The sequence below is a fragment of the Schistocerca piceifrons genome, chromosome 5 (genome assembly GCF_021461385.2).
Source record: "Schistocerca piceifrons isolate TAMUIC-IGC-003096 chromosome 5, iqSchPice1.1, whole genome shotgun sequence".
NCBI lineage: Eukaryota > Metazoa > Arthropoda > Insecta > Orthoptera > Acrididae > Schistocerca > Schistocerca piceifrons.
Genome location: NC_060142.1, coordinates 640,760,550 through 640,787,299, shown reverse-complemented (window position 1 = coordinate 640,787,299; position 26,750 = coordinate 640,760,550). Strand labels below are relative to the sequence as shown.

General features: G+C 43.8%; 1 protein-coding gene and 1 non-coding gene across 2 annotated transcripts in view; both read right to left on the bottom strand.

Moving 5' to 3' along the window:
• The window catches only part of LOC124799174 (pikachurin-like), a 944,586-nt gene that overhangs the window by 402,011 nt on the left and 515,825 nt on the right, over nucleotides 1-26,750 (bottom strand). The window contains exon 4 of the mRNA XM_047262711.1: nucleotides 26,625-26,697. Within this exon, the coding sequence (XP_047118667.1) occupies nucleotides 26,625-26,697 (73 nt within the window). The remainder of the gene's footprint in view (nucleotides 1-26,624; nucleotides 26,698-26,750) is intronic.
• On the bottom strand, nucleotides 7,364-7,438 carry Trnat-ugu. The gene has a single exon. It is a non-coding gene; the product is annotated as a tRNA-Thr (tRNA).

The following is a 26,750-nucleotide window of genomic DNA, read 5'->3' as shown; positions in this document are numbered from 1 at the left end:
GGCACTACTCCGTGCTCGAGGGGGCCCTACACGATATTAGGCAAGGTACCAGTTTTTTTTGGGTCTTCAGTGTATATGCACAGCAATAAGAGACAAAGAACAATGGGCACAACGAAAGGCCTTAAAAATGTATTTCAAAAACAACAGCTGAAGAGTACCTGCGAACACAACACAACGGACATGTCTATATGCAATGTAACAACAGTCTCCACAGTGTGGCCAGCGACACCCACAATGACAGGCGAGAACAGTGACTGTGAAGAAGGACAGGAGGAAGAGGAGGAGCAGAAGGCAGAAGAGGAAGAGGAGATGTAACAGTAAATAACACTTCTAGAATTACTAATGTGACGCAATACGCCTTAATGCACTGACAAAGTGAATGCATTAGGCAAATAATAGATAACGACAGCGTATACTACAGTAAAGGTAGCGTAAAGTTCTGGCGACCTAGCCAAGAAAGTATCCAATGTTGAACACGGACGAGTACCTAATGTTAATGTATCGGATTAGTAATACTATTTCTTTACAAAGTACAAACTATTTTGTTGTGAGTGGGAGTCAACAGCTCTAGGAAAACATTCCGAGGAATTCACTGACAGTGCGAGTCGGTGATGGCACTAACAAATATCTCCTTTGTACTATCATTTTTCTTAGATTTTACTTAAAACAAAAAAATCATTTATACTTCAAAACAGGATTAATGTTTTCTAAAAATGTATTACTCTTTATCATTGTAGGCTATAGGTCCGCCTTTATACAAAAACACCGCTTACTCTCTTTACCCAAATATGTTTCAGCACCTCTGTGCCATCATCAGTGGGTTTTGATTACTGAAAACTCTAAAAAGTGAAAATATATTAGGTTGTAACTGATTTAATAAAGTGTGGCCTAAAGAATATATCTGGGTGAAAAGAAAAAAAAAACCGTTTTTGGATAAAGACGGAACCTATAACCCATAATTTAACTGGAAACACGGAAAGAAAAACATCAGCTGCAGATCCAAAAAATACTCTTTTTCAAATGTTACAAATAAAAAGGAAAAAAACTAGAAAAACGACATACGAAAACTGTAAGGTTTACGACCTGTTTTGAAACATGAGGTAGCAGGTCTTTAAATTTGCAGTAATTAATAAAAGAAAATAAACATCAGGGAGGTTGTCTCCAACAATCACTGATGACTGCTATTTGCTTGCATTGCCTTGAAAGAATAGGATCGGATCCCATTTCATCCTCGACTTCATCTTTTGGCAACCTGTAGGTGGGCAGTATTTTCACAACGAGGATGATTTTGGATAGTGTAGGTCAAGTGCCCACTAAGGTGTGCAGTTTTCACCGCTCTTAACAGCACAGTGCTGCAATTATCAGCATGACGACATGAAAGCTGGAGCGCTGAAACCTGCAGGTGAGTCAGTCAGCACCTTCCAGATTGATAGCAGCCGTGAACTGGATTTTCTCTGGCGACGTAAAGTCAATGGAATGCTTTATATGTATGTGACATCCAACTTCGTCTTTTACTGCGCACATCTATACACACGTTATCCTTACTGCTTATTTACAACCTATTATCAAATTACTACGAGGTGATTCATCATCAAGGACAGGATCCGGAGTCCGAATATTTTTCATGGTAAACAATTTAATTCATATGTGGACTGTTTAACGTCCCGACCTGAATACTGTAGGATACGCTCAGGTTGCTGCAGGAGATTTGAGCAATTCAACGTAGATCATACGAGATTTGCTAGAATAACGTATTTCAGTTCCTGTGCAATCTTGAAAGTCATCTGCTCTGGGACGCATTTCGTGCCGCGTAATCTTCCGCGCGTCGAGAATCACTTATCTGTCTCAAAGAACCTGTAGTCATACAGCTGTCTGATGAAACAGTATACCGCTGGGTGGACACTGTTAGGTAGCTACCACCATTTCGTCTCAGCTTCCACGTGAATCAGCCAATGGGAATACTTGACCGTGGAATTAGTTCGCAAGTCCGGGTGTTCGTCAGACTAAGGGTCTTCTCTATTGGACACCCTCTTCTCTGCTTGCTGACGTGAGGACGTGCCTACCTGTTTAGTACACACGCTCTGTCTTGTGAAAAAGAGAGAAACATCTTCGTTCCGGATTATGGTGAGATGGCTGCTGGGTCGCATGCTTGTGCTGCATTCATGTAATTGTACGTAACGTGGTTCTTAAAATTGTGGAACATTAGATTTCTCCACTCGGGATACTCTGCATTCGTATTTAATGTGGGAAACTTACGGTTTTTGCATCAGCTCACAACTTCTTTGGAACACGTGGGAATCAATGTACAATTTTTATTCAGTAATCCGAGCTTGCAAATGCTGTTCCGTTCATCAAATCATTTTTAGGGTGTTAATGTAAATATGTGAGGATTTTATTTTGCCCGGTGTACATCAGTGGTCAAGACGCGTTGTCCGTTGAACATTAATACAGTATATGAAACATTATCTTTTGCATTCAATAAGTAAACAATGAAGAGTGAATGTAATTTGAGATTCTTACGAACTTATTTTTCACATAATTTGGCCTTTGCTCAAATTAAACTTGTATTTCTTCAACATTTCCACTTGTTTTCAACTAAATACTACGTTCTCGAATTTACTACTACCGCTTTAGCTGCATTTGAAGCCGAGACGAATAAGGTGCCTTCAGTGGCGATGAGATTTTTATTTTAAATGAAATTTTCAGCTATGGAGTTAAATTCGTGTTGCTGGCGAACTCCAAGAAACGTGCTTTCGGAGACGAGGGGTTTCAGATAAAATTCTTCTATGACACTACCTCAGATCTTTTCAAATTACTGTTTTGCACGACGCAGGGTGCAAAATCATTCGTACCGCACGAATTACATCTATAACGTGTAATTCACACACCTGTATTGTGGTTAGTTGTATAAGGTCTTTTGTAAGAATTTTGGTTTCAGTATTTTTAGGTTTACTCTTATTAAATCCCCTACCCCTACCCCTACTCCTGCAACACATTTAGCAGACAGTATCCACACATGCTACTGAATGTACCTACAGAATTACATCATTGTATGACACAAAATTCAGGAGATATGAGGGAAGGTGGAAATGCATAGAAAGAGGAGGAGATGGAGAGAGAAAAGGAAGAGGGGGAGATGGACTGGGAGAGGGCGGAAGAGATAACTGATGTAGAGGAGGAGATGGAGGCAGAGGAGGGCAGGAGATGACGAGCAGAAACAGGAAAGGTGGGGAGGGGAGAGTGGCAGATGATCAGAGAGACAGACGGGGGGGGGGAATAGCAGATGGACAGAGAGACACACAGAGGGGGGGGGGGGGGGGGGAGTAGCAAGTGGACAGAAGGAGAGGCAAGAGGAGATGAACGGAGTGTGGGAGGCGGAGGTGGTGGACAGAGAGGAGGGGAAGAATGAGACAAATGGAGAAGGGTACAGAGAAGCTGGACATAGAGAGGCGGGTTTATGAGATGGACTTATAGAACTGAAATAAATACAAACCAGGGAAACGCCGGGTACTCACCTAGCTTTGTGAAAAGGGGTTGAGTTTCAGGGCATCAGAAACTGGGTCATAGTTTCTTATGGACTTAGAAGTTAAGGTAAAAAGTAGTGGGAAGGCTTTCAATTTATGGAATCCAGGATCAACAGAGTGACGACATATCATTGTATGCACAGTATTGGTCTTCTGCATAATACTTCGTACTGACGTTAATAGTACTATCCTCAAAAAAACACCTTTTTTAATATCTAAATGTCTTTAATGATTTAGGAGAAGATATTTCTGTGAAATTCATTGTTTTCCAGAAATCTTTCGATTCAAGTCCACCCAGTCATGTAATAAACAAAATACTGCGTGCTCAACAGCCGGACAGTCATGTGGCCGGCTTAAAGGCATCCTACGAAATGGCATTCAGTACGCCATTCAAGGTGGACAGCGTCATAAAAGAAGATTGCGCTTGTTGTATCTCAGGGCAGAGCGCCATGTCCGCTGCTGTTTATGCAGATCACTCGCCGAATAAAATCCTTGGCGCTGCGAGCGTGTTCGTGGACATGCGGGTGAACTTGGTACGGACCGTAGAGAGGCTTACAGACGGCCAGTGCTTATTAAAATGATTGTAGAATGGTTGGCGGCTGGCTCCAAATACAAGTGGAGGGAGTGTAATATCGGTAAACAGATCAACAGATACGATATCGTTCGGCTACGAGGTCAGCGATCAGTTAGCTGGAATCAGTCACAGCCTTAAAGAAATTAGGAGTTTCTATTGGGAGCGATTTACGGAGAAACGAGCCCAACTGACGTAGTGGGCTGACATCATTCAGAGTTTATGGGAAGAATGCAGGAGGACCACATACAAAAGCGTCACTCCACGGATTTTCTGTTACACTTCGTAACTGTGCGAACCTTTACAGATTGTATTGACGGAAAAGATTTAAAGGATTCAAACAAGAGCTTGTTATGGACTGGCTTCCTAACACGAGAATGTCGCGAGTGCGCACCGCAAACTGCTGTGGTAGACGCTACAAGGAAGGCGTTGTTCGTTTCGGCGACCCCTTACTCATCGGGTTCTGAGAGGTCACGATAAAAAACAAATAAAATAAAATAAAAAAAAGCTCAGAAAATAAACTGTTTCCAGCGTCGTACATCTTGCGTGATAACCATTATGCTAAAACGAGAGAACTTCCGAATCATTCACACTATCCATGCAGGAACAGGAAAATCAACAGAAATGGGTGTGTTGACAATGGCCACATAAGTATCAAACGCGCTCACAAGAAAACTCCCACTGTTACCGACTAAGCGCAAGTCATATGAGTCCTAATAAAACGAAACCTTTCTAGAAATTAATACCATCTCCAAACTCTGATTCATGACGCATTGTAAGGAAAATTGTACGTATCAATGGAACAAATATATATATATATATATATATATATATATATATATATATATATAGAGAGAGAGAGAGAGAGAGAGAGAGAGAGAGAGAGATTCTCTCTGTTCAAGGTATGGGTTCGATGCCAAACTTTACCATTTATGCATCGCTGTCAAAGAGAATTACAAAATTTTAGCAACATATATTATGTAGGAAAATGCACACTATCTGACGAAAAGCATCCGGAGACTACTATGTAATGAGGAGTTGACCACTAAATGCCACAAGATGCGGACACGCCAGTAAAACATTAGGGAAGCAGTAATAGCAGGAGAACACAGTGACATCGATCGTGGAGTAGTCATTTGACGTCACGTGAATGAAATTCATAACGGATATTTCAACCGCTCTAAATCTGCTCTAGTCAACTGTTGATGATGTGTTTCTGAAGCGGAAACGCTAAAGAACAACGATATCTAAATTACGAACACGTAAACATCATCTAGCACTGGACAGGGATCATCGAGCATCTCACAGGGTGGTTATAAACGTCGCAGTATATCAGATGATTGCATCTATTGTGAGCTACTAAGTGCTACTAGCACAATGATTATGTTGTAAAGGGCAACGCCAATGGACAGCGGACGACTGAAAACCAATAATTTCGAGTGATGGGTCAGGATGTACCGTGCGTCAATCCGATGCAAGTGTTTGGGTGTGGCGGATGCATGGAAGACGTGGTGGTGGTGTTACGGTACAGGGGTGCTTTTCTTGATTGGGGAGTAGTCCCCTTATTCCACTTAAGAGAGCTTTGAATGCAGAAGGATAAGAGTACGGCGTTGTGTACAGCGTACAGTAGAGGAACAGTTCGGAGACATGGATCGTTTGCACCAGCATGACGATGCACTCTATCACAAAGTAGCCTATTTTGTGGGCAATAACATTCTTGAAATGGACTGCCTTATCGAGAGTCCCAACCTGAATCCTGTCAAATCCCTTTTGGACGAATCAGAACGTCGACATCGTTCCAGACCCCAGCGCCCAACATCTCATCCTTCTCTGGCTGGCATCGGCTCTTGAGGAAGAATGGATTGCCATTCCTCTGCAGACATTCACACAACTCATTGAAAGTGTGACCAGATTATCTAAGCCGTTATATAGGCGAACGGTGAAAACATCGCACATTAATGTCCACTAACAAGTGTCTGGTTACTTTAGGTCAGATGGTGCATACTTAAAACTTCTGTTGATGAAGTGTGACGTAATCACATTATAGTACACAGTGAGCCAATATTTAAAAGTTGAAAAACTGAAAACAGTCTTTGATCGCAAAATTTGGTTGCTAAGATAGGCACCATCATGTCTTGGCTACAAGTTATTATGTTTTGATTTCCAGTTTAGGTAGATAGCTACGTGGTCCTTGAGATGCTCCTCAGTAAATGCTGCTACCAATACTGTTGTATGCAGTCGTAATGCTCTCATTGATAAGTATGCACATTCTTTTTATCTTTCCTACGCTCATGTGATAATGATAACATAGATCGAAACCACCCATGAAATAAACCAAAAATTTTGCGACCTAAGACTGTTTCGAATTCTACAAATTTTAAAACTTGTAGCTGTAATTGTAACGATACACGCAATAGTAACGAGCGTATTAGTCTCTTTTTATCTCCCATAATAGTTCGCTTACTTGCGTGTAACTCAGTTTTGTATAATACATTGTATTTTATATTTTTTCGTACTAAAGGTAGAAAATTTTCTTTTTATAGCGCTATTCACTATGGCTGTTTTTAATCAAATCGGCATGTCTGACCACCATAAAAGTAAACTGGAAAAAGTACGCATTGTCCCGCTCTACAGTTGTAATGTAGGAACGATTTTATTACGAGGCGTCTTCGGAAAGCAAGGTGCAGTTAGGCGCGAAATGGATACCACTGTGAAAATCCGATGGAACTTGGCACAGATGTGTTGCGCAGTGTCTTTAGTCTTCCTGACGATCGCTTCACGTCGCTCTTTTCAGTTCAGAGCGCAAAGTAATCACGTAGGAATGCCTAAAACAACAGTGTCTCCCGTCAAGTATGTGGACCTGGAGACAGATTTCGCCTGAAACTATACATTAATGTCATGCGTTTCTTTCTTCACGACAGTTTTCAGCCGCATCCTCCGGGGGCAATGAAGACGCTCCTGCAGCGTTTTCGATTGGAAGTGTTTGATCACCCACAGTACAGCTCCCTCCATTGTTCATCTCTACTCACATGAACCGCTGGCTGTGAAGACAACATTTTGTCACAAACAACGAAAGGCAGACCAGCGTAGAGAATTGGCGGAAGGCACAGGCGGCTCCTTTCTGTGACGAAGGTCCTGGGAAGTTTGTACAACGCCACGACAAATGTCTAAGTCGGAGCGGCAACTATTTAGAGAGGTTAGAATTATATTAATTCCTTCAATTGCTAATGGGCGTTGATATATATCAACGGGGACAGGTGAAAATGTGTGCCCCGACAGGGACTCGAACCCGGGATCTCCTGCTTACATGGCAGACGCTCTATCCATCTGAGCCACCGAGGGCACAGAGGATAGTGCGACTGCAGGGACTACCTTGCGCACGCCTCCCACGAGACGCACATTCTCACCTTGTATGTCCACACACTACATTCTTGGTGCCCCACCCCAACACACTGTTTACTCGTGAAAGACATTCTTACCATGTCCCGGTAGAGTTCGGGGAACATGTGTGCATCCGGACAGAAGGGGAAGGTCATGGCCGGTGTAGCCAGAACTACACTCCTGGAAATGGAAAAAAGAACACATTGACACCGGTGTGTCAGACCCACCATACTTGCTCCGGACACTGCGAGAAGGCTGTACAAGCAATGATCACACGCACGGCACAGCGGACACACCAGGAACCGCGGTGTTGGCCGTAAAATGGCGCTAGCTGCGCAGCATTTGTGCACCGCTGCCGTCAGTGTCAGCCAGTTTGCCGTGGCATACGGAGCTCCATCGCAGTCTTTAACACTGGTAGCATGCCGCGACAGCGTGGACGTGAACCGTATGTGCAGTTGACGGACTTTGAGCGAGGGCGTATAGTGGGCATGCGGGAGGCCGGGTGGACGTACCGCCGAATTGCTCAACACGTGGGGCGTGAGGTCTCCACAGTACATCGATGTTGTCGCCAGTGGTCGGCGGTAGGTGCACGTGCCCGTCGACCTGGGACCGGACCGCAGCGACGCACGGATGCACGCCAAGACCGTAAGATCCTACGCAGTGCCGTAGGGGACCGCACCGCCACTTCCCAGCAAATTAGGGACACTGTTGCTCCTGGGGTATCGGCGAGGACCATTCGCAACCGTCTCCATGAAGCTGGGCTACGGTCCCGCACACCGTTAGGCCGTCTTCCGCTCACGCCCCAACATCGTGCAGCCCGCCTCCAGTGGTGTCGCGACAGGCGTGAATGGAGGGACGAATGGAGACGTGTCGTCTTCAGCGATGAGAGTCGCTTCTGCCTTGGTGCCAATGATGGTCGTATGCGTGTTTGGCGCCGTGCAGGTGAGCGCCACAATCAGGACTGCATACGACCGAGGCACACAGGGCCAACACCCGGCATCATGGTGTGGGGAGCGATCTCCTACACTGGCCGTACACCACTGGTGATCGTCGAGGGGACACTGAATAGTGCACGGTACATCCAAACCGTCATCGAACCCATCGTTCTACCATTCCTAGACCGGCAAGGGAACTTGCTGTTCCAACAGGACAATGCACGTCCGCATGTATCCCGTGCCACCCAACGTGCTCTAGAAGGTGTAAGTCAACTACCCTGGCCAGCAAGATCTCCGGATCTGTCCCCCATTGAGCATGTTTGGGACTGGATGAAGCGTCGTCTCACGCGGTCTGCACGTCCAGCACGAACGCTGGTCCAACTGAGGCGCCAGGTGGAAATGGCATGGCAAGCCGTTCCACAGGACTACATCCAGCATCTCTACGATCGTCTCCATGGGAGAATAGCAGCCTGCATTGCTGCGAAAGGTGGATATACACTGTACTAGTGCCGACATTGTGCATGCTCTGTTGCCTGTGTCTATGTGCCTGTGGTTCTGTCAGTGTGATCATGTGATGTATCTGACTCCAGGAATGTGTCAATAAAGTTTCCCCTTCCTGGGACAATGAATTCACGGTGTTCTTATTTCAATTTCCAGGAGTGTATATATTTATATGTATATGGTGTCTGTTCTTCCGGACATGTCCAAAAGAACAGACACCATATCCATATAAGTATTTAGAGAGGTAGCTGGAAGGTGTGGCTAACTGTTGTGAAAAAGAGATTTTTGATTTTCACTGTGGTCTTCATTTCGCGACCGATCGGACCTTACTTTCCGAACAGCCCTCGTAGAATTGTCTTCAAATTTTACGTATGCCGTGTAATGTATTCTACAGTTAATTAGTTCTGCGATTTTTCTTAGACACGTGGGAGTTAGGGCAGGTAATTACAATTTACCCAATTACAATTCTGAACTTCAGTCTATCAGTTGTGGCGGGTTGGACCCTGGCTGATGCCATGCACTGGGAAAGATATTCCCGTGAGAAATTGAGTAACAGAAGGAATACCGTACTGTGCCTCAGAGGTGACTACACGACTTACGAGATCACAGATGTGTTGTGCAGTGAGTTCCGTGACACACTATACTGCATATATATCTAACTAAGAAAATACGAGTTACCGCTAGGCGTCCGCGAAGGCACGTTGTCGAGATGCCGCAGATCTTTGTCATCGTGCCTCGACTTCACAACAGGGGCGCTCGTACCTTGTGCTGTAGGACAAGAAAATCTGCTGCTGACGGACCCTGACCCTCAATCTGACAGGATTCGTAATCAATGCTAGCATAATTTCCGGCAAGCTACATAAGACTTAATGGTAAGATAATGCCGGTTATACAACTTGTAATATTATCAACGGCCATCTTGAGACAATATAGATCTATGAGGTCTGTTCGAAATATTCCAGAGCATTCGTAATTTTCGGCCAATTGTGTGTTAGAGCGAAATACAGTTGGCATTCCTGCACATGCCTTTGTTTAATGTGTAATTGCCGAAAGTTTCATTGTTTTATATCTTTTAGTTACTGTTCAGCGCTGTGTTGAGTACGAGGTGCATTCAAGTTCTAAGGCCGCCGATTTCTTTCTCCAGACTGGAAAGAGATAGAAACATGCGCATTGTTTTAAAATGAGGCCGCGTTCATTGTCGATACGTCCCAGAGATGGCAGCACCGTACGGCAGATGGAATTTTGCCGCTAGCGGCGAGAATGAGAACTGATTTAAATACTTAAAACGGCGACATTTTCCTTACTTGAGCAGCGTGCAATCATTCGTTTTCTGAATTTGCGTGGTGTGAAACCAATTGAAATTCATCGACAGTTGAAGGAGACATGTGGTGATGGATTTATGGATGTGTCGAAAGTGCGGTCGTGGGTGCGACAGTTTAATGAAGGCAGAACATCGTGTGACAAAAACCGAAACAACCTCGGGCTCGTACAAACCGGTCTGACGACATGATCGAGAAAGTGGAGAGAATTGTTTTGGGGGATCGCCGAATGACTGTTGAACAGATCGCCTCCAGAGTTGGCATTTCTGTGGTTTCTGTGCACACAATCCTGCATGACGACCTCAAAATGCGAAAAGTATCATCCAGGTGGGTGCCACGAATGCTGACGGACGTCCACATGGCTGCCCGTGTGGCATGTTGCCAAGCAATGTTGACGCGCAACGACAGCATGAATGGGACTTTCTTTTCGTCGGTTGTGACAATGGATGAGACGTGGATGCCATTTTTCAATCCACAAACAAAGCGCCAGTCAGCTCAATGGAAACACACAGATTCACCGCCACCAAAAAAATTTCGGGTAACCGCCAGTACTGAAAAAATGATGGTGTCCATGTTCTAGGACAGCGAGGGCGTAATCCTTACCCATTGCGTTCCAAAGGGCACTACGGTAACAGGTGCATCCTACGAAAAGTTTTGAAGAACAAATTCCTTCCTGCACTGCAACAAAAACGTCCGGGAAGGGCTGCACGTGTGCTGTTTCACCAAGAGAACGCACCCGCACATCGAGCTAACGCTACGCAACAGTTTCCTCGTGATAACAACATTGAAGTGATTCCTCATGCTCCCTACTCACCTGACTTTTGGCTTTTTCCAACAATGAAAGACACTCTCCGTGGCCGCACATTCACCAGCCGTGCTTCTATTGCCTCAGCGATTTTCCAGTGGGCAAAACAGACTCCTAAAGAAGCCTTCGCCGTTGCCATGGAATCATGGCGTCAGCGTTGTGAAAAATGTGTACATCTGCAGGGCGATTTCGTCGAGAAGTAACGCCAGTTTCATCGATTTCGGGTGATTAGTTAATTAGAAAAATATCGGAGTCCTTAGAACTTGAATGCACCTCGTAGAACATTGTGCCTCACAGTTTCCGAATTTCGAGAAGGCAGAGTTAGAGAATCATAGGATCTGCATTAAATTTTGAGTTAAACTCAAGAAAACCTAACAGAGACACACCAAATGATGCTAGAAGCCTACGGTGATGAGTCTTAAGAGGTACTTGGTGCTATGTATGGTCCATACGGTTTAAAAACGTCCGGACGGAAATTAAAGGTGACGCTCGTTCTGGACGCCTTTCGACGTCTACCGACAACGCTCATGTCAGGAACGTCAACGAAATTGTGCTTCCCATTCGAAGATTGACTGTCCGAGAGATTGCAGAAGAATGTAACATTTCAATTAGATCATGTCATGAAATCCTTACACAGCGTCTTGGAATGAATTGTGTTGACGCCAAGTTCGTCCCACTGCTCGCGAGTCAACACTAGAAAGACTTTCGCCTCGCAATCTGTGAAGAGGTGTTGTATCGCGCAAATGAGAATGAAATGTTCCCAAGGGAATCATAACTGATGATGGAAGACGGGTCTATGGTTGTGATGTTGAAACCAAGATTGAGTCTTCGCAATGGTTAGGGAAAGGTTCTCAAAGTCAAAAAAGCTCGTCAGGTCAGGTCAGATGTCAAAGCCATGCAGATAGTTTATTTTGATTTTTCAGGATTAGTTCATCATGAATTCGTGTCACAAGGACGCCTGCGAGAATATGTCATAAGACATGTGGCGAGACGATTCTTGGTTCTTGCATACGAGAACGCACCCGTACATTCATCCCTGTTGGTGTGTGACCATAGCACAGAAAACGAAATCATTGGTCTGCTTCCCCCTCCGTGCTCATTTTTCTTAAATTCCAAAGTGGGAAACTCCGTTGAAAGGACGAAGATTTGCAACAATACACGAGATAAAAGAAAATTCGCTATGCAGCAAGAGGCTTATCAAGACCGCTTCCGGAAGTGAAAACGGCGCTGGGAGTTGTGTATCAATTCTGGAGGAGAGTATTTCGAAGGAGACTACGTACAATAAATAAAAGATAAGTGCAGAAAAATTTTGTGGACTTAGTTCCGGAACCTCCTGAAAAGACCTCGCACATCCATACTCCGCAGGATATCTTATCGTTACGTTGTTGTTGTTGTGGTCTTCAGCCCTGAGACTGGCCTGATGCAGCTCTCCATGCTACTCTATCCTGTGCAAGCTTCTTCATCTCCCAGTACCTACTGCAACCTACATCCTTCTGAATCTGCTTAGTGTATTCATCTCTTGGTCTCCCCCTATGATTTTTACCCTCCACGCTGCCCTCCAATACTAAATTGGTGATCCCTTGATGCCTCAGAACATGTCCTACCAACCGATCCCTTCTTCTGGTCAAGTTGTGCCACTAACTTCTCTTCTCCCCAATCCTATTCAATACTTCATCATTAGTTATGTGATCTACCCATCTAATCTTCAGCATTCTTCTGTAGCACCACATTTCAAAAGCTTCTATTCTCTTCTTGTCCAAACTATTTACCGTCCATGTTTCACTTCCATACATGGCTACACTCCATACAAATACTTTCAGAAATAACTTCCTGACACTTAAATCTATACTCGATGTTAACAAATTTCTCTTCTTCAGAAACGCTTTCCCTGCCATTGCCAGTCTACATTTTATATCCTCTCTACTTCGTCCATCATCAGTTATTTTGCTCCCTAAATAGCAAAACTCCTTTACTACTTTAAGTGTCTCATTTCCTAATCTAATACCCTGAGCATCACCCGACTTAACTCGACTACATTCCATTATCCTCGTTTTGCTTTTGTTGATGTTCATCTTATATCCTCCCTTCAAGACACCATCCATTCCGTTCAACTGCTCTTCCAAGTCCTTTGCTGTCTCTGACAGAATTACAATGTCATCGGCGAACCTTAAAGTTTTTATTTCTTCTCCATGGATTCTAATACCTACTCCAAATTTTTCTTTTGTTTCTTTTACTGCTTGCTCAATATAGAGATTATCGTTACGTAGCGCAACGAATTATCACTTTTCCCTTTCTTGTTCCATTCGCGGATAGGGTGCGGGAAGAATGACACATCAGCTTTAATACCTCTTGTTTTCCTGAAATGGTCCTTTAGCGAGTTTTATGGAGAAGTAAATAATATGTTGAGTGATTCTTTATGAAACGTTCGGTTTGAGGATCTTGACATTAAGTCTCACCAGGATAAACAACTCCTCTCACGCAGAGTCTCCCCATAGAGTTCAAAGAGCAATTGCGTTACTCTGTCGCACATACTAAATAAATCCGTAGGGAGACTCGCTGCTCTTTTTTAGATTTTTTCGACCTCTTCTAGCAATCCTCCCCAGCAGCGATCCCAGAATGGCGATCAGTATTCATGTATCGGTCGTCCCAGAGATTTCTTTTGGGAATGAATTACATTGCCTTAGTAGTCCTCCAATGAATGACAGTGTGACACGTACTTCTCTACAAAGACTTTTATGTGGTCGGGGAATTTTTAATAGATCCTGATGATTACTATCAGATATTCTGCAGTTGTTCCTGTTCGCAGCGATTTACTGCAACTAGTGAAGTCAAACAGTGATAGATATTATTTCTTTCTTTTATTCGCATTGACGTTATCAGCCAAGCGCCAATCTCTGATCAAGTCGTCCATCCCCTGCAAGTCTTCCATTATTTTCCTACTGATTTCTGGCTCCTATAAAAACATAAACTTTAGAATCAGCCACGAACACTTCAACTCTCATTGAGGTTCGCACGTGATCCACCAAAAAACACACTGGTGTGCAAAACTTAAGGACGAATGAATGTTTCCCATGATGGGTCATTGGCAAATAACACAGCTCAATGAAGCTTGGGCTGTACATAGAACGAATTGCTACACAATAGTAGAGAAGGTAACTGAAAGAACTACACAGAGACACGAGCAGAATCGACACTTTTATTCAAAGCCAATAAACAGACAGAAGTCAGCGAGATATATGACGGTCCCCAGGCATTAGCAAAGGCGGGGGACAGTTCTTAATATAGCGTGTGATCGCCACGGGTGGAACTGTATCCGCTGCAAAGTACTCCCATACTGTACACAACGATGGCAAAAAGTTCTCCACCAGCGCGTCTGACAATTGCTGCATGGTCACTGGTGCACGTGGACGTGCTGCAGTACTTGTCCCAAAAGCATCCCACACGTGCTCGATGGGAATTAAGTCGGGGAAACAGCCGGACCAGTCCATTCATATGGTTCCTAGAGCTACTCCGCAAGTGCAGTTCGATGCGGTCGCGCATTGTCATCCTAAAAATGAAGTCAGGATCGCATGAACTCCTGACAAGATACACGTGGGGGACGAGTATAGTGTCAGAATAACGTTGGCCGGTGAGCGGGGCACGTAACCCATTCAGGAACATTGTCGGACATGATCGTTTGAGTAGTCTAGGTATCATGGGGAACATGTAACGCATCCAGGAACATTATTGAACACGATCGTTTGAGTGGTCCACACGTAACGCATCCAGGAACATTGTCGAACACGATCTTTTGAGTGGTCCAGATATTATGGGGACCATATAACGCAACCAGGAACATTGTCGAACATGATCGTTTGAGTGGGCCAGGTATTGCGGGGAACATGTAACGCATCCAGGAACATTGTCGAACATGATCGTCTGAGTGGTCCAGTTATCACAGGGAGCACATAACGCAACCAGGAAGATTGTCGAACACGATCGTCTCAGTGGTCCACACATTACGGGAAACATGTAACGCATTCAGGAACATTATCGAACAAGATCGTTCGAGTGGTCCAGGTATTACGGGGAACATGTAATGCATCAAGGAACGTTAACGAACATGATCGTTTGTGTGGTCCAGGTACTACAGGGAACATGTAAAGCATCCAGGAACATTATCGAACATGATCGCTTCAGTGGTCCAGGTACTACAGGGAACATGTAAAGCATCCAGGAACATTATCGAACATGATCGTTTCAGTGGTCCAGGTACTACAGGGAACATATAAAGCATCTAGGAACATTGTCAAACATGATCGTTTCAGTGCACCAGTTATTATGGGGAACATGTAACGCATCCAGGAACATTGTCCAACATGATCGTTTGAGTGGTCCAGGTATTACGGGGAACACATACTGCATCGAGGAACATTGTCGCACGTGATCGTTTTAGTGGTCCAGATATCATGGGGAACATGTAACGCAACCAGGAACATTGTCAAACATGATCGTTCGAGTGGTCCAGGGATTACGGGGAACATGTAACGTATCCAGAAACATTGTCGAACATGATCGTCTGAGTGGTCCAGTTATCACGGGGAGCACATAACGCATCCAGGAACATTATCGAACGTGATTGTTTGAGTAGTCCAGGTGTTAAGGGGAACATGTAATGTAACCTTGAACATTGTCTGAGATGACCGTATGAGTGGTCCATGTGTTACAGTGTGGGAAGGCATAATGTTGCATGCGCATACTGACCTCTAGACGTGATTCTTGAAGTTTTCCTCTCGTAGCGGCGGACACTCACCTGAAGATGGCTGGACGGTTGCCATCCGAAATTTGTTGCAAGAAGTAAACATAATCCGGCTGCAGTCCCGAAATCACATAGACTAACCTCCAAATCTTCGAGCACGGGATACCAACGCGTCTACTTTATTGTAACACTATACTAATTCACCATATACGCCTTTTCAGGGGTGTGTTCGGCACTCAGTTCGTTTTTACGGATGACAGTGCGCGAACCCATCAAACAGCTCAGGTGAAGGAGCTCGTGGAACGACAAGATCCCATCGAGGACGGTTGGGATGCGTTGGAGAGACGTATTGAAGGAGCTCCTGATGCACCAACGACCATGCAGCAGCTACAAACTGAGCTGGTGTACAAACGGAACACCCGACCACAACAACCTGTTACCAGTCTGCTTTCCAGCTGGAGGCCTCATCGCATAGCATGCACTGCCGCCTTTGGTGGCCACACACCTTACTGAGAACCGTGTCCCACCGTTTCTGTTGTCCAGAGGACCGTCATGAATCGCTATGATTTCAGAGTAATTGTGTATTTTTATAAAAGTTTCATTTTCGTTCGATTCAATGCGTTTTTTTTAAGTTGCTTTCTGTACTGTTATGTAGCAGTGCTTCCCATATATGGTCCAAGTTTCATCGTTACTTGGCAGTGCACATCGCGCGAAAATTAGTTTCGTCCTTAAGTTTTGCACACCAGTTAATATCCAAATGCTGAATTTATGAAGTATTTCACTAGACAAGGAAAAATGTTGTTACTAAAGGAAAAAAAACGGTATGTAGTACGCTGTATTAATTAATTATGCAGAACACTCTTCTCTGAATTAGCTGCATATAAACAGGGTTTTAAAGCCGTTGAACCAACAGCCGATGTGAATTACGCCGTTTTTATGTACGGTAATAGGAAATTCCTGTAGTAGTGGTGCACAGTGCCATTTACGGAGTGTTTAAATGTTAGGGTGTGTAAGGAAATCGTGCGTTACTTAATTTCCGTAGAGAGTAGTAGAAAAGAAATGCGCTATACTACAGGAGTACACTTAAGCAGATTGTTGGGTCACAAGTTCTCTTATAGATTTTAAGTTGCGTGGGGGACAGAGCGTTTCTTCGCCAAGTAAATTGTCGTCTAAACTCCCTCAAGATCTCGTTGCCTACCCTTTAATAACGAGACTGGGTGATTAATAGTCTGACCGGTCACCGGCTTCGGTGTCCAAAGAGGGGACAGAAATCTGTCCGTGGTGTTATTGAAGGAATCTTCGCAGTGTTTGCCTTAAACGATTTGGGAAAGCAGAGAAAATCTCAATATCAGTCTGCTTTGCGGAGCGGGAATTTGAAAAAGATTGCACCATAATACAAGAACACACAATAATTTTGCAAGTAAAAAGTAATTTGTCTTCAATAAATGATTGAGGCCTACCCTAACTGTGTATTATTTCTAGCCGATACGGTAACGGAGGTATCGATAACTGCATAAACACAGAAACAGCTCGGAACTCGGACTGGATTACGCGTCAGGTATCATCAATGCTATTGCAACAAATAGTAGTAACTGTGCCTCAATACATCACAGTTTTCTTAATAACTCGTGAGGCATGAAACAGTACACGTTAAAGTTAATGCGACGCTTCAGCTTGAAAGAGAAATAGCCACTAAAGCACCGGAGTGTCTCAACTTCTTAATGTAACTGAATCTGCAGTAATTTATGATGTATTCATCTCTATGCGTAAGTGCGTCTACAATTAGCTGTGCTGGCTTCCTTACCATTCAGATTATACACTGAAGCGCCAAAGAAACTGGTATAGGCATGCGTATTCCAATACAAAGATATGTAGACAGAATACGGCGCTGCGGTCGGCAACGCCTGTATAAGACAAGAAGCGTCTGCCGCAATTGTTGGTTCGGTTACTGCTGCTACAGTGGCAGGTTATCAAGATTTAAGAGAGTTTGAACGTGGTGTTATAGTCGGCGCACGAGCTACGGGACGCAGCATCTCCGAGGTAGCGATGATGTGGGGATTTTCTCATACGACCAGTTCACGAGTGTACCGTGAATATCAGGAATCCGGCAGAACATCAAACCTCCGACATCGCTGCGGCCGGAAAAGATCCTGCATGAACGAGACCAACGACGACCGAAGACAATCGTTCAGCGCAACCGAACTGCTACGCTTCCCAAATTGCTGCATATTTCAAAGCTGGGCCATCAACAAGTGTCAGCGTGCGAACCATTTAAGGAAACATCATCGGTACGGACTTTCGGAGCCGAAGGCCCACTAGTGTACCCTTGATGACTGCACGGCACAAACCTTTACGCCTCTCCTACGACCGTCAATACCGATATTGGACTGTTGATGACTGGCATCATTTTATGTTGCCTGGTCGGACGAGTCTCGTTTCAAATTGTATCGAGCGGATGGACGTGTACGGGTATGGAGACAACCTCGTGAATCCATGGACCCAGCATATCAGCAAGGGGCTGTTCGAGCTCTTGCAGCCTCTTTAATGGTGTGGGGAGAGTGCAGTTGGAATGATATGGGACCACTGATACGTCTAGATACGAGTCTGACAGGTGCCATGTACGTAAGCATCCTGTCTGATCACCTGCATCCATTCATTTCCCTTATGCATTTCGACGGATTTGGGCAAGTCCAGCAGGGCAATGAGAGAGCCCATACGTCCAGAATTGCTACAGAATGGCTCTACGAACACTCTTCTGAGCTTAAACACTTCCGCTGGCCACCAAACTGCCCAGACATGAACACTGCTGGTGTATCTGGGATGCCTTGCAACGTGCTGTTCAGAGTTGATTTCCATCCCGTCGTACTCTTACGGATTATGGACCGCCCTGCTCGATTCTTGGTGGCAATTCCCACCAACACTACTTCAGACAGCTGAGTCCATGCCACGTCGTTTTGCGACACTTCTACGTGTTCGCAGGGGCCCTGTACGATATTAAGCAGCCTTACCAGTTTCTTTGGCTCTTCAGTGTACATCAGGATCCATTTTAAAAGGAATAAGTTACTGAAATGGTTTGAGATTTTTATCTAGTACCTCTGGTGATTGGACTTTAACCTACGACCTTATATAAAAGTATGTGTATACTAATTTACCGGGACGGCTTTTGTCAGGGGAAGCCATGGCGAGGTCCTGTTGTTTGATTCCGGGCTCGGCGGCGCCTTGCAGAAGCTCCACCTCTGGAAAATTGTAACCCACATGTCGTTATCGGCAGTTGATAATATACTGCAATATGAATGCGTAGGCTTCGTAAAATGTTGTCAATCTAATTAAAGCGACTGTGAGTGTAATTCAGCATCGTAACGTAAAATACCTAAATAATCGCTTCTCGATCGTATTAGAACGGTCTTCCTCAGAACGTCGAATGTTTATGATGGAGGTAGATATTTCTATATACGGCGACCCTGCAGCTGTATGAAGTCAGTTGATGCCGTAGTTCTATACGTTTATAACGATCTCGATCAACAGTCTACTCAAGATTGATAGCCGCTGCAGTGCCGACATTTCAGTACATTCAGTAATTTATGTTAGAGTGTGACAGTCACTCAGATATTTTAATGAAACTGCATCATTGTGCTGAATGACCGGTAGCTGTAGCGACTGACAAAGTATTAATAACATGAGCTGCAACATTACTTAAATTTTTATGGGTTGCGTGTTTGTTTGTTGCGGTCTTCAGTCCGAAGACAGTTTAGATGCAGCTCTCCACGCTCGTGTAACCTGCACAAGACTCTCCACCTCTGCATAACTATTGCAGACAACATGTACGTATGAATCTGCTTACTTTATTCAAGCCTGGGTCGCCCTCTACAGCTTTTACCACGCAATTTGCTTCCATGACCAAACTGACGATTCTGTGATGTCTCAGGGAGAGTCCTCTCAACCGATCGCTTCTTTCAGACAAGTTTTACCATAACAATCTTTTTTCCCCAGTTCGCTTCACTACCTCTTCATTGGTTATTCGATATACCTATTTAATTTCAATTTTCTTCCTTTGCACCACATTTCAAAATCTTCTTTTAGTTTCTTACCTCAACTATTAATCGTCAGCTTTTCGTAGAGGGCTATACTCCATCTAAATACCTTCAAAAAAGACGCTCTCACACTTAAATTTATATCGGATTTTAATAAATTTCCGTTTTTCGGAAACGATTTTCTTACTATTGTTACTCTACATTTTAGATCTTCTGCACTTCAACTATCATCAGTCAGATTGTTGCCCAACAAGCAAATTTCACTGACTAGTTTTAGTGTCTAATTTCCCAGTCTAATTTCTTGATCATCGCCTTATTTCATTCGATTACGTTCGATTACCTTTGTTTTACTTTTATTACTATTCATCTTATGAGCTATTTTCAAGACACAATTAATTCCGGGCATCAAATGAAACTATATGATTCGAGAGACCTTTTTGAGTCTCAAACATTATATTACGCGCACATACAGACTAAAGTGACGAATGAAATTGGTTCTGAGGGTCTCGCGCTAACTAGGCAGACGCGCTAGCTACTACGCCAACCTGGCACACTGGCCCTGCACATCTGCCCAGACTAGCCTAGCACGCCTCCCTCATCTGCAGTGCTGCTCGAGTTTAGAGAATACTAAGTGGGTTGAGGTGTGAATGGAAATTTGGAAATTCAATTAGACGTGCTAGGCTAGTCAGTGCAGCTCTGCAAAGCCACTGTGCCGGGTTGGCGTAGTTGTAGTGGTTAGTGAATTTGCTTAGAGAGCAGGGGCCCGGGTGCGAATTCTGCCCTTGTTATAAACTGCCATTCGACGCTTCAGTCTCCACATATACACCAATTCCATTCAACTGATCTTTCAAGTCCTTAGCCGTCACTGGCAGAATTACATTGTAATTGACAAACCACAAGGTTTTTGTTTCTTCTTCCTGAACTTTACTCCGCTTTATCAAATTTCTTCTTCGTTTCTGTTACCGCTTGCTCAGTGTGTAGATACAATAACATCGGGGAGAAACAAAAATCCAGTTTTCACTCCCTTCTCGGCTACTGCGTCGTTCTCTACCCTTCTGCTCTTATAACTGCAGTCTAGTCTCTGCACAAGTTGCAGACATCATTATACTCCTTGTATTTTCGCTGCTGCCTTCACAGGTTTCAAGTTTTGTATTCCATTCAAAATTGCCGAAAGCTTTCTCTGAAGCCACACGTACTGAACACGGCAGAATCAGGTAGCGACTGCAGGTGAGAAATAAGGCACAAGTTGTGAACAGATCAAGATGCTCACCTCAAATTAATTTCTTAACAGTCAGTCGCAGGCAACGTGTAGTGTACTTGAATCAGATGATAACCATTGTGGTCGTTTCAGTATTCATCATTTCACGGTATCACGTTACCGAGAAGAAGGTTTACACTGAACTACTGTAGACTTGTAACTCAAGCGATGTTAAGCTGAGCAGTCACCATCAGTGGTAATGAGTGCTGCAGCCACACTGTTGACGCATCATTTTCTGGCAGTGCACGTCTGCTAGCCCTGCTGGCCAATGTACTCGGCTCGACAACTTGCTCGTTGCAAGGGGAAATCGGTGATCGCACGTTTCTATAATTCTAACACTGCTTGCATCTATAAATGAAACACTGACTAAGCCACATGCGAAAAATATGCTTTCCAGATAAAATCTCACACTCGATTCTCGGTGTGATATTTGACTCTCGGCTCCGCTGGGCACCTCACATACAGTCTGTTGTCGATAAATGTGAGAAAGCGTTACATGTAATTCGCTCTCTCACTCGTGTATGGTGGGCAGCACATCGAAGTATTCGACTCATGATGTATCGAGGGATTATTCGATCTAATCTGGACTACAGTTGTAGCTGTATCACAATGCGCTTGAGATTTACCTTCCAAAATTAGACACTCTTCAGTTCAGAGCCATTCGTACCTGCCTTGGTATCATGCGTTAGAAGCTTACAAACGGTTCTTTTGGTTGAGGCAGGAGAGATGCCCTTAAGCATTTGACGTCAAATGGTGTCAGATTAAATTTTCATTCAAGGAATGGGTTTCGTGGAAAGTCCTGTCTATAAGATTAGAGACAGCAGTTACCAATTACGGAATGTCTCCAACACAAGAACTAAAATTGCGGCCGTCTGCACAAGCTTTGGCCTTTGGTATTCTGCCATACGTTCTATGCGATGTTCTTCACATTTGCCTTTATTTGAATATGATCTTGACACTCTCAGCTGCCGTTTTCCAGTATATGGCAATCTCGTCGAGTGCGAACGAAAATTTCAGATTTAACTGTGTCACTGACGCTTAGTGGTCTGGTTATATCTGTATATATACTGATTGATCCAAAATTCAGCAAGAGGAGTATAACGGATGTGCTTTTCAATGCCCTCAGACAGTGGCAGCTGCTATGTAATAGCACAAGAACACGTGAACACCCCAACTTTTAACGCCTTGCGGATTTATTGGTCATTTTTCTTTGAATGCTGTTAAACGCAATGTAGATGTGGTAATCTGAAATACACGGCACTAAATCTCCCTCGCGTTGCTTTATTGTATAGACTCGGTGAAACTCGACATCAGGTCGCGAACGCACCTTTACTTGGGCAAGTTTTAAGGAGCTCCTGCGCATGCGGAACTGGCGTGACGTAATTGCCTTACGGGCCAAATACATACGAATTCGATAAACAATGCGCAAGGTTAACGGCGTTGACTGTTACGCTTTACCACTCAGCTAGAAGTCCACGTCAATGTCAACAGGTGGTAGCACACTGCAACAGACTTTTATCCACGTTCGTTTGGCACAAATCCCTCTACGCGGAAGCACATTCCACTGATACGCCAATTCACTCACTATATAGCAAAATTAGGTTAGTCATCAGTACATGCTATAGTTATGCTGATAAAAAAACCTATTTTGTGGACTTCTGAATTATGTTTAACACATTAGCTTTGGATTTTATCATATCGATTTTATCGTACAGAATCCATTTGAAATGCTGGAGAACCACAAACCATCATTGTAGCATTTATTCATGCCTCTGACAGTTGTTGGTCTTATTTAGCGTCAGATTTATATCCCACATTGTACGTGTATCTGAACCGTCATAAAAAGCTGTTTCACTGATTTTTCTGATATTCTCTTAAATATGGGGGTCGAAGACGGAGCGCTTACACAGCCTCACTCGTTTTCTAGTCAGGGGCCTTGTTGGTAGATAGTACTACTTGAATTTAATCATTTTCGCGAACGACAGTTTGTGTCTGCAGTTGGCTGTTTATTGCGCAAGAATAGGCTTCTGTTGAACAAGTGTTAAGCGCTAACGGAAAAGAAAATTACCAGGCAAAGTTAGCAGCAAAAGCAGGAGGGCCTTCCAGGCGAGATCCACTGTCTGAGAAAGTGACGAAGTCAAATAAGCGTGACTACAAGCGAACATTTGACAAGGAAGTGTATAATAAGCATAAGTTGTAGTCTGTGTGCAACTATGATGGTGATTATTATTATTATTATTATTATTATTATTATTAATAATGTTATTATTGACAGCTGCTGAATTTGTATAGATATGTTGATAAGCGTAACTGTTACACAGCAGATACTATTAATTTCGCACTCTGATATTTATCTAGATTTAAAAAATTGTGAACACCCAGGATGTATACCTACGAGCCAGCACGGCCTTCAGAGCCAAATCAGTAAGACCTAAAAACTACCTAAAAACGCTTCAATTTCTTACGGCGGAGACTGTGGTAAATTTGGAAGCATTTAAGTTTGTATCATCTACTTCATTCTTGAAGATGTTAACCATGTTGGACTCCCATAGTGTTCTTAAAAGTATTTAACTCCAAAGACAGAATGAAACCACTAACCGTTATATTCTGGATGTGGTACTGGAATATATCCATAGGGCAGACAATCATTCTGTTCTGGGGGCAGTTCCATGCCGGCATCCGCTATAATGAGGAAGTTGGCGTATTTTGTTTTCATGCTCCAAATCTGACAATGAACGAAGGAAATTTTTGACGACTTTGGAGAGTATGGTTTACCTTCTGCCTCAATCAACATCTTTTCTTTTGGTCTCTAAAGACATTCGTCTGTATAAAGTCATTGTCATTTTTTTTTAAATTAAGAGTATAGGGAAAAATCTCTAGGATTCATATTTTCTCCTTCTCATTTATCTGTATCAGTTATTAAATTTAAGAAGTAGTGTGAACTGATGACATAAATGTGACTAGTTTATTTATGAGTCTATTTGTTGAACATCCGTTGTCGTAAAAGCTTGAGATTTCCATTATGTAATTAAGCATTTTTAGATTTTATTTGTATAATTTTGTGTTCTGGGTAAAAGTATATAGTATATGCTTTCTCTAATCCTCCTAAATGGATGGCGATCGGAACCAAGTAGGCTGAATTTAAGACCGAGAAATTTTGTAATGACAGCCGGTGTTTTGCGACACCTCTTGCAAAGAAAGTCCTAAAGATCCTTCCAGGATGCAGCATCTTACAAAAAGTTTACTAACGCAAGGAAAAAACGCCGAATGAAAATTCCTACATTCTACGTCTGATTCGGAATGTCTATGAGGCCTGAATATTAAATAATGTGGTGGAGCAGTGTGGTGCTCGCTAAATATAGGGGTCTGATGGCAGTCGTGTGCTCTCTGGGAAGGAGTTGGTGTTTTAGTAGTGCAACTCAACAGAAGGTCAACCCTTTGTGATCAACCGAGATTTTCTTTCACCAACAGAGAGATCAGAGTATCCAAACGTGCTTTCGGTTGAAGAATCCCGTTTTCCTAATCAAGAATTGCCACTAGCGAGTTTGCAGACGCTCAGTAGAAACAGATCTCATATTAAGGTGTGGATGCAAGTCGATTGCTGGATGATACTGACTTGGTAAGATTTTCACTGAAGCCAACAAATAATATTCGTTCCCGTGGAAATTTGAGTGTGTTGTTATTGTACCACATTTTAACTTGCTACTTTGAAATATTGTATTGTTTTTGTTGCTGTGAACATTACGGGGAGAAGTTACTAGGAGCCAGTCAGAGGAGGTGTACCGAGCTGTCAACGGTGAACATATTCTCCAGTCCTGTGATCGGATCTCGGATTCTTTCTGAAAATGGTTGCTTAAAACTACTGACTTTGGAGTGGTGAGAAGTTCAACCCGGTATTGCGGATCACAGCTACGCTGGCGACCCTTATTTAGACTAATCTGATAGCGTAACAGAGTAGGGAACTAATGCGAGTTCGTCAACAAAAGTTTACGATTACATCTGCGGAGCGGCTCGGCGCCTACCGTGTCTTGCGCGTCGCCCATTGACAAGAGCGCGCGACTGCAGCCCCAGCCGCCGCTGGCTAACCAAGGGAGCGCACGAAGCCCCCGTCACAGATCTGATTCGTATTGACAGCGTGTGGAGGGCACGACCAGTACTTTAACATATGTACACAATAAGGCCCAACTCTCAACCATTTTCAGAAAAATCACGCTTGAAAAATTTACCACTGTACTTTGTATCTCTGTATGTCCATCTTTTTAGCGATATTCGCGGGACTCGGCTGTTCGATTTTGCATGTCAAATTAAACACCTTTCAGCCGTCAATTTTCAACCTTATTTTATTAGGCAATCAGTTTCGGTGCTTTATTACGCCATCTTCGCATGGTCGCGTGTGTGCCAGGAGACTGCAGCCGAGCGAGTAAGCGATAGTTGCAACATCGAAGGATCTAATCTCATTGCCGATACACATTTTATTCATTCCCAAGTAGCTCTGACAACAGATATGTGTGGTGCGCTACGAAATTCTGTGATGGTCGAGGATCATTTATCACTGTAAACCAAGTTTGTTTTGCAGTAGAGATATTCGAAAAACCACCAACATGCAAAAAATCTGGCATTCATCGCAAGTGCTGCATATAGCAACAATTATTGTTTTCCAAGTTGCTATGACCACTAGACCGACGGGGTAGCCGCGCTGCCTCAGGCGCCTTGCACGGTTCGATAGACGCCCCACGTCGGAGGATCGAGTCCTCCCCCAACAGCATGTGTTGTCCTTAGCGTACGATACTTTAAGTTAGTTTAAGTAGTGTTTAAGCCTAAGGACCGATGACTTCAGCAGTTTGGTCCCATAGATACTCACCACAAATTTCCAAATTTTCGAAATTTCTATGATCACTACCATACTTGTTCGGCAGTGCTCCATTGATTACACATTATACTTGTCACAATAATATAAACAAGATGACTACGCTAATTTGATCGAAAGTTCTTGTTTATCCTTGTTTTTTACTTCCACTTTCATTATGAACACTTTTTCTCCTTTTTTCAGGATTAATGATGTAAAAGTAACAGATCAATCATTAAGATTGATGGAAAGTTCTTGTGTATCCCTTCTTTTACTTCCACTTTCATTATGAACACTTTCTTCTCCTTTTTTAGGATTAATATTATAAAAGTAATTGATCAGTCATTAAATTTTGATAATTTCCATATCCATAATAGATCTGTTGTAAGAAATATGTGGGAATGAAAAAAATCGATGCAAGCAGCGATATTCGATCCACGGACCTCGCGTTTTTGAAAATAGATGCTTACTCGCTTAGCTGCGGACTGCTCGAACATTTGAGACCGTGTAAATTATTTACGCAGGCGTAAAATTTTCAAACTGCATTTTCTCGGAAACGTTTGGGAGTTGCGTTTCCCTGTTTACCTATCTGAAAGTCGTAGTCGTGCCCTACAGAGCCAGTCATGACGACTTAGATCGGTGAGGGGAAGTTGGTACAAGCCGTGAGGCGCGGCTAGAAACAAGTGAGCGCGCACAGTGTTGGCGGGCGGCCTACCCGTCTCGCAGCGCGGGCCGCCGCGGCCGAGCGGGCACTGGCAGCGCTGGCCCGGCGGCGCGCCCTCCGCCGGCTGCACGCACGTGCCCCCGGAGCCGCAGTCCAGCGTGCACGGCGCCGCCGTCG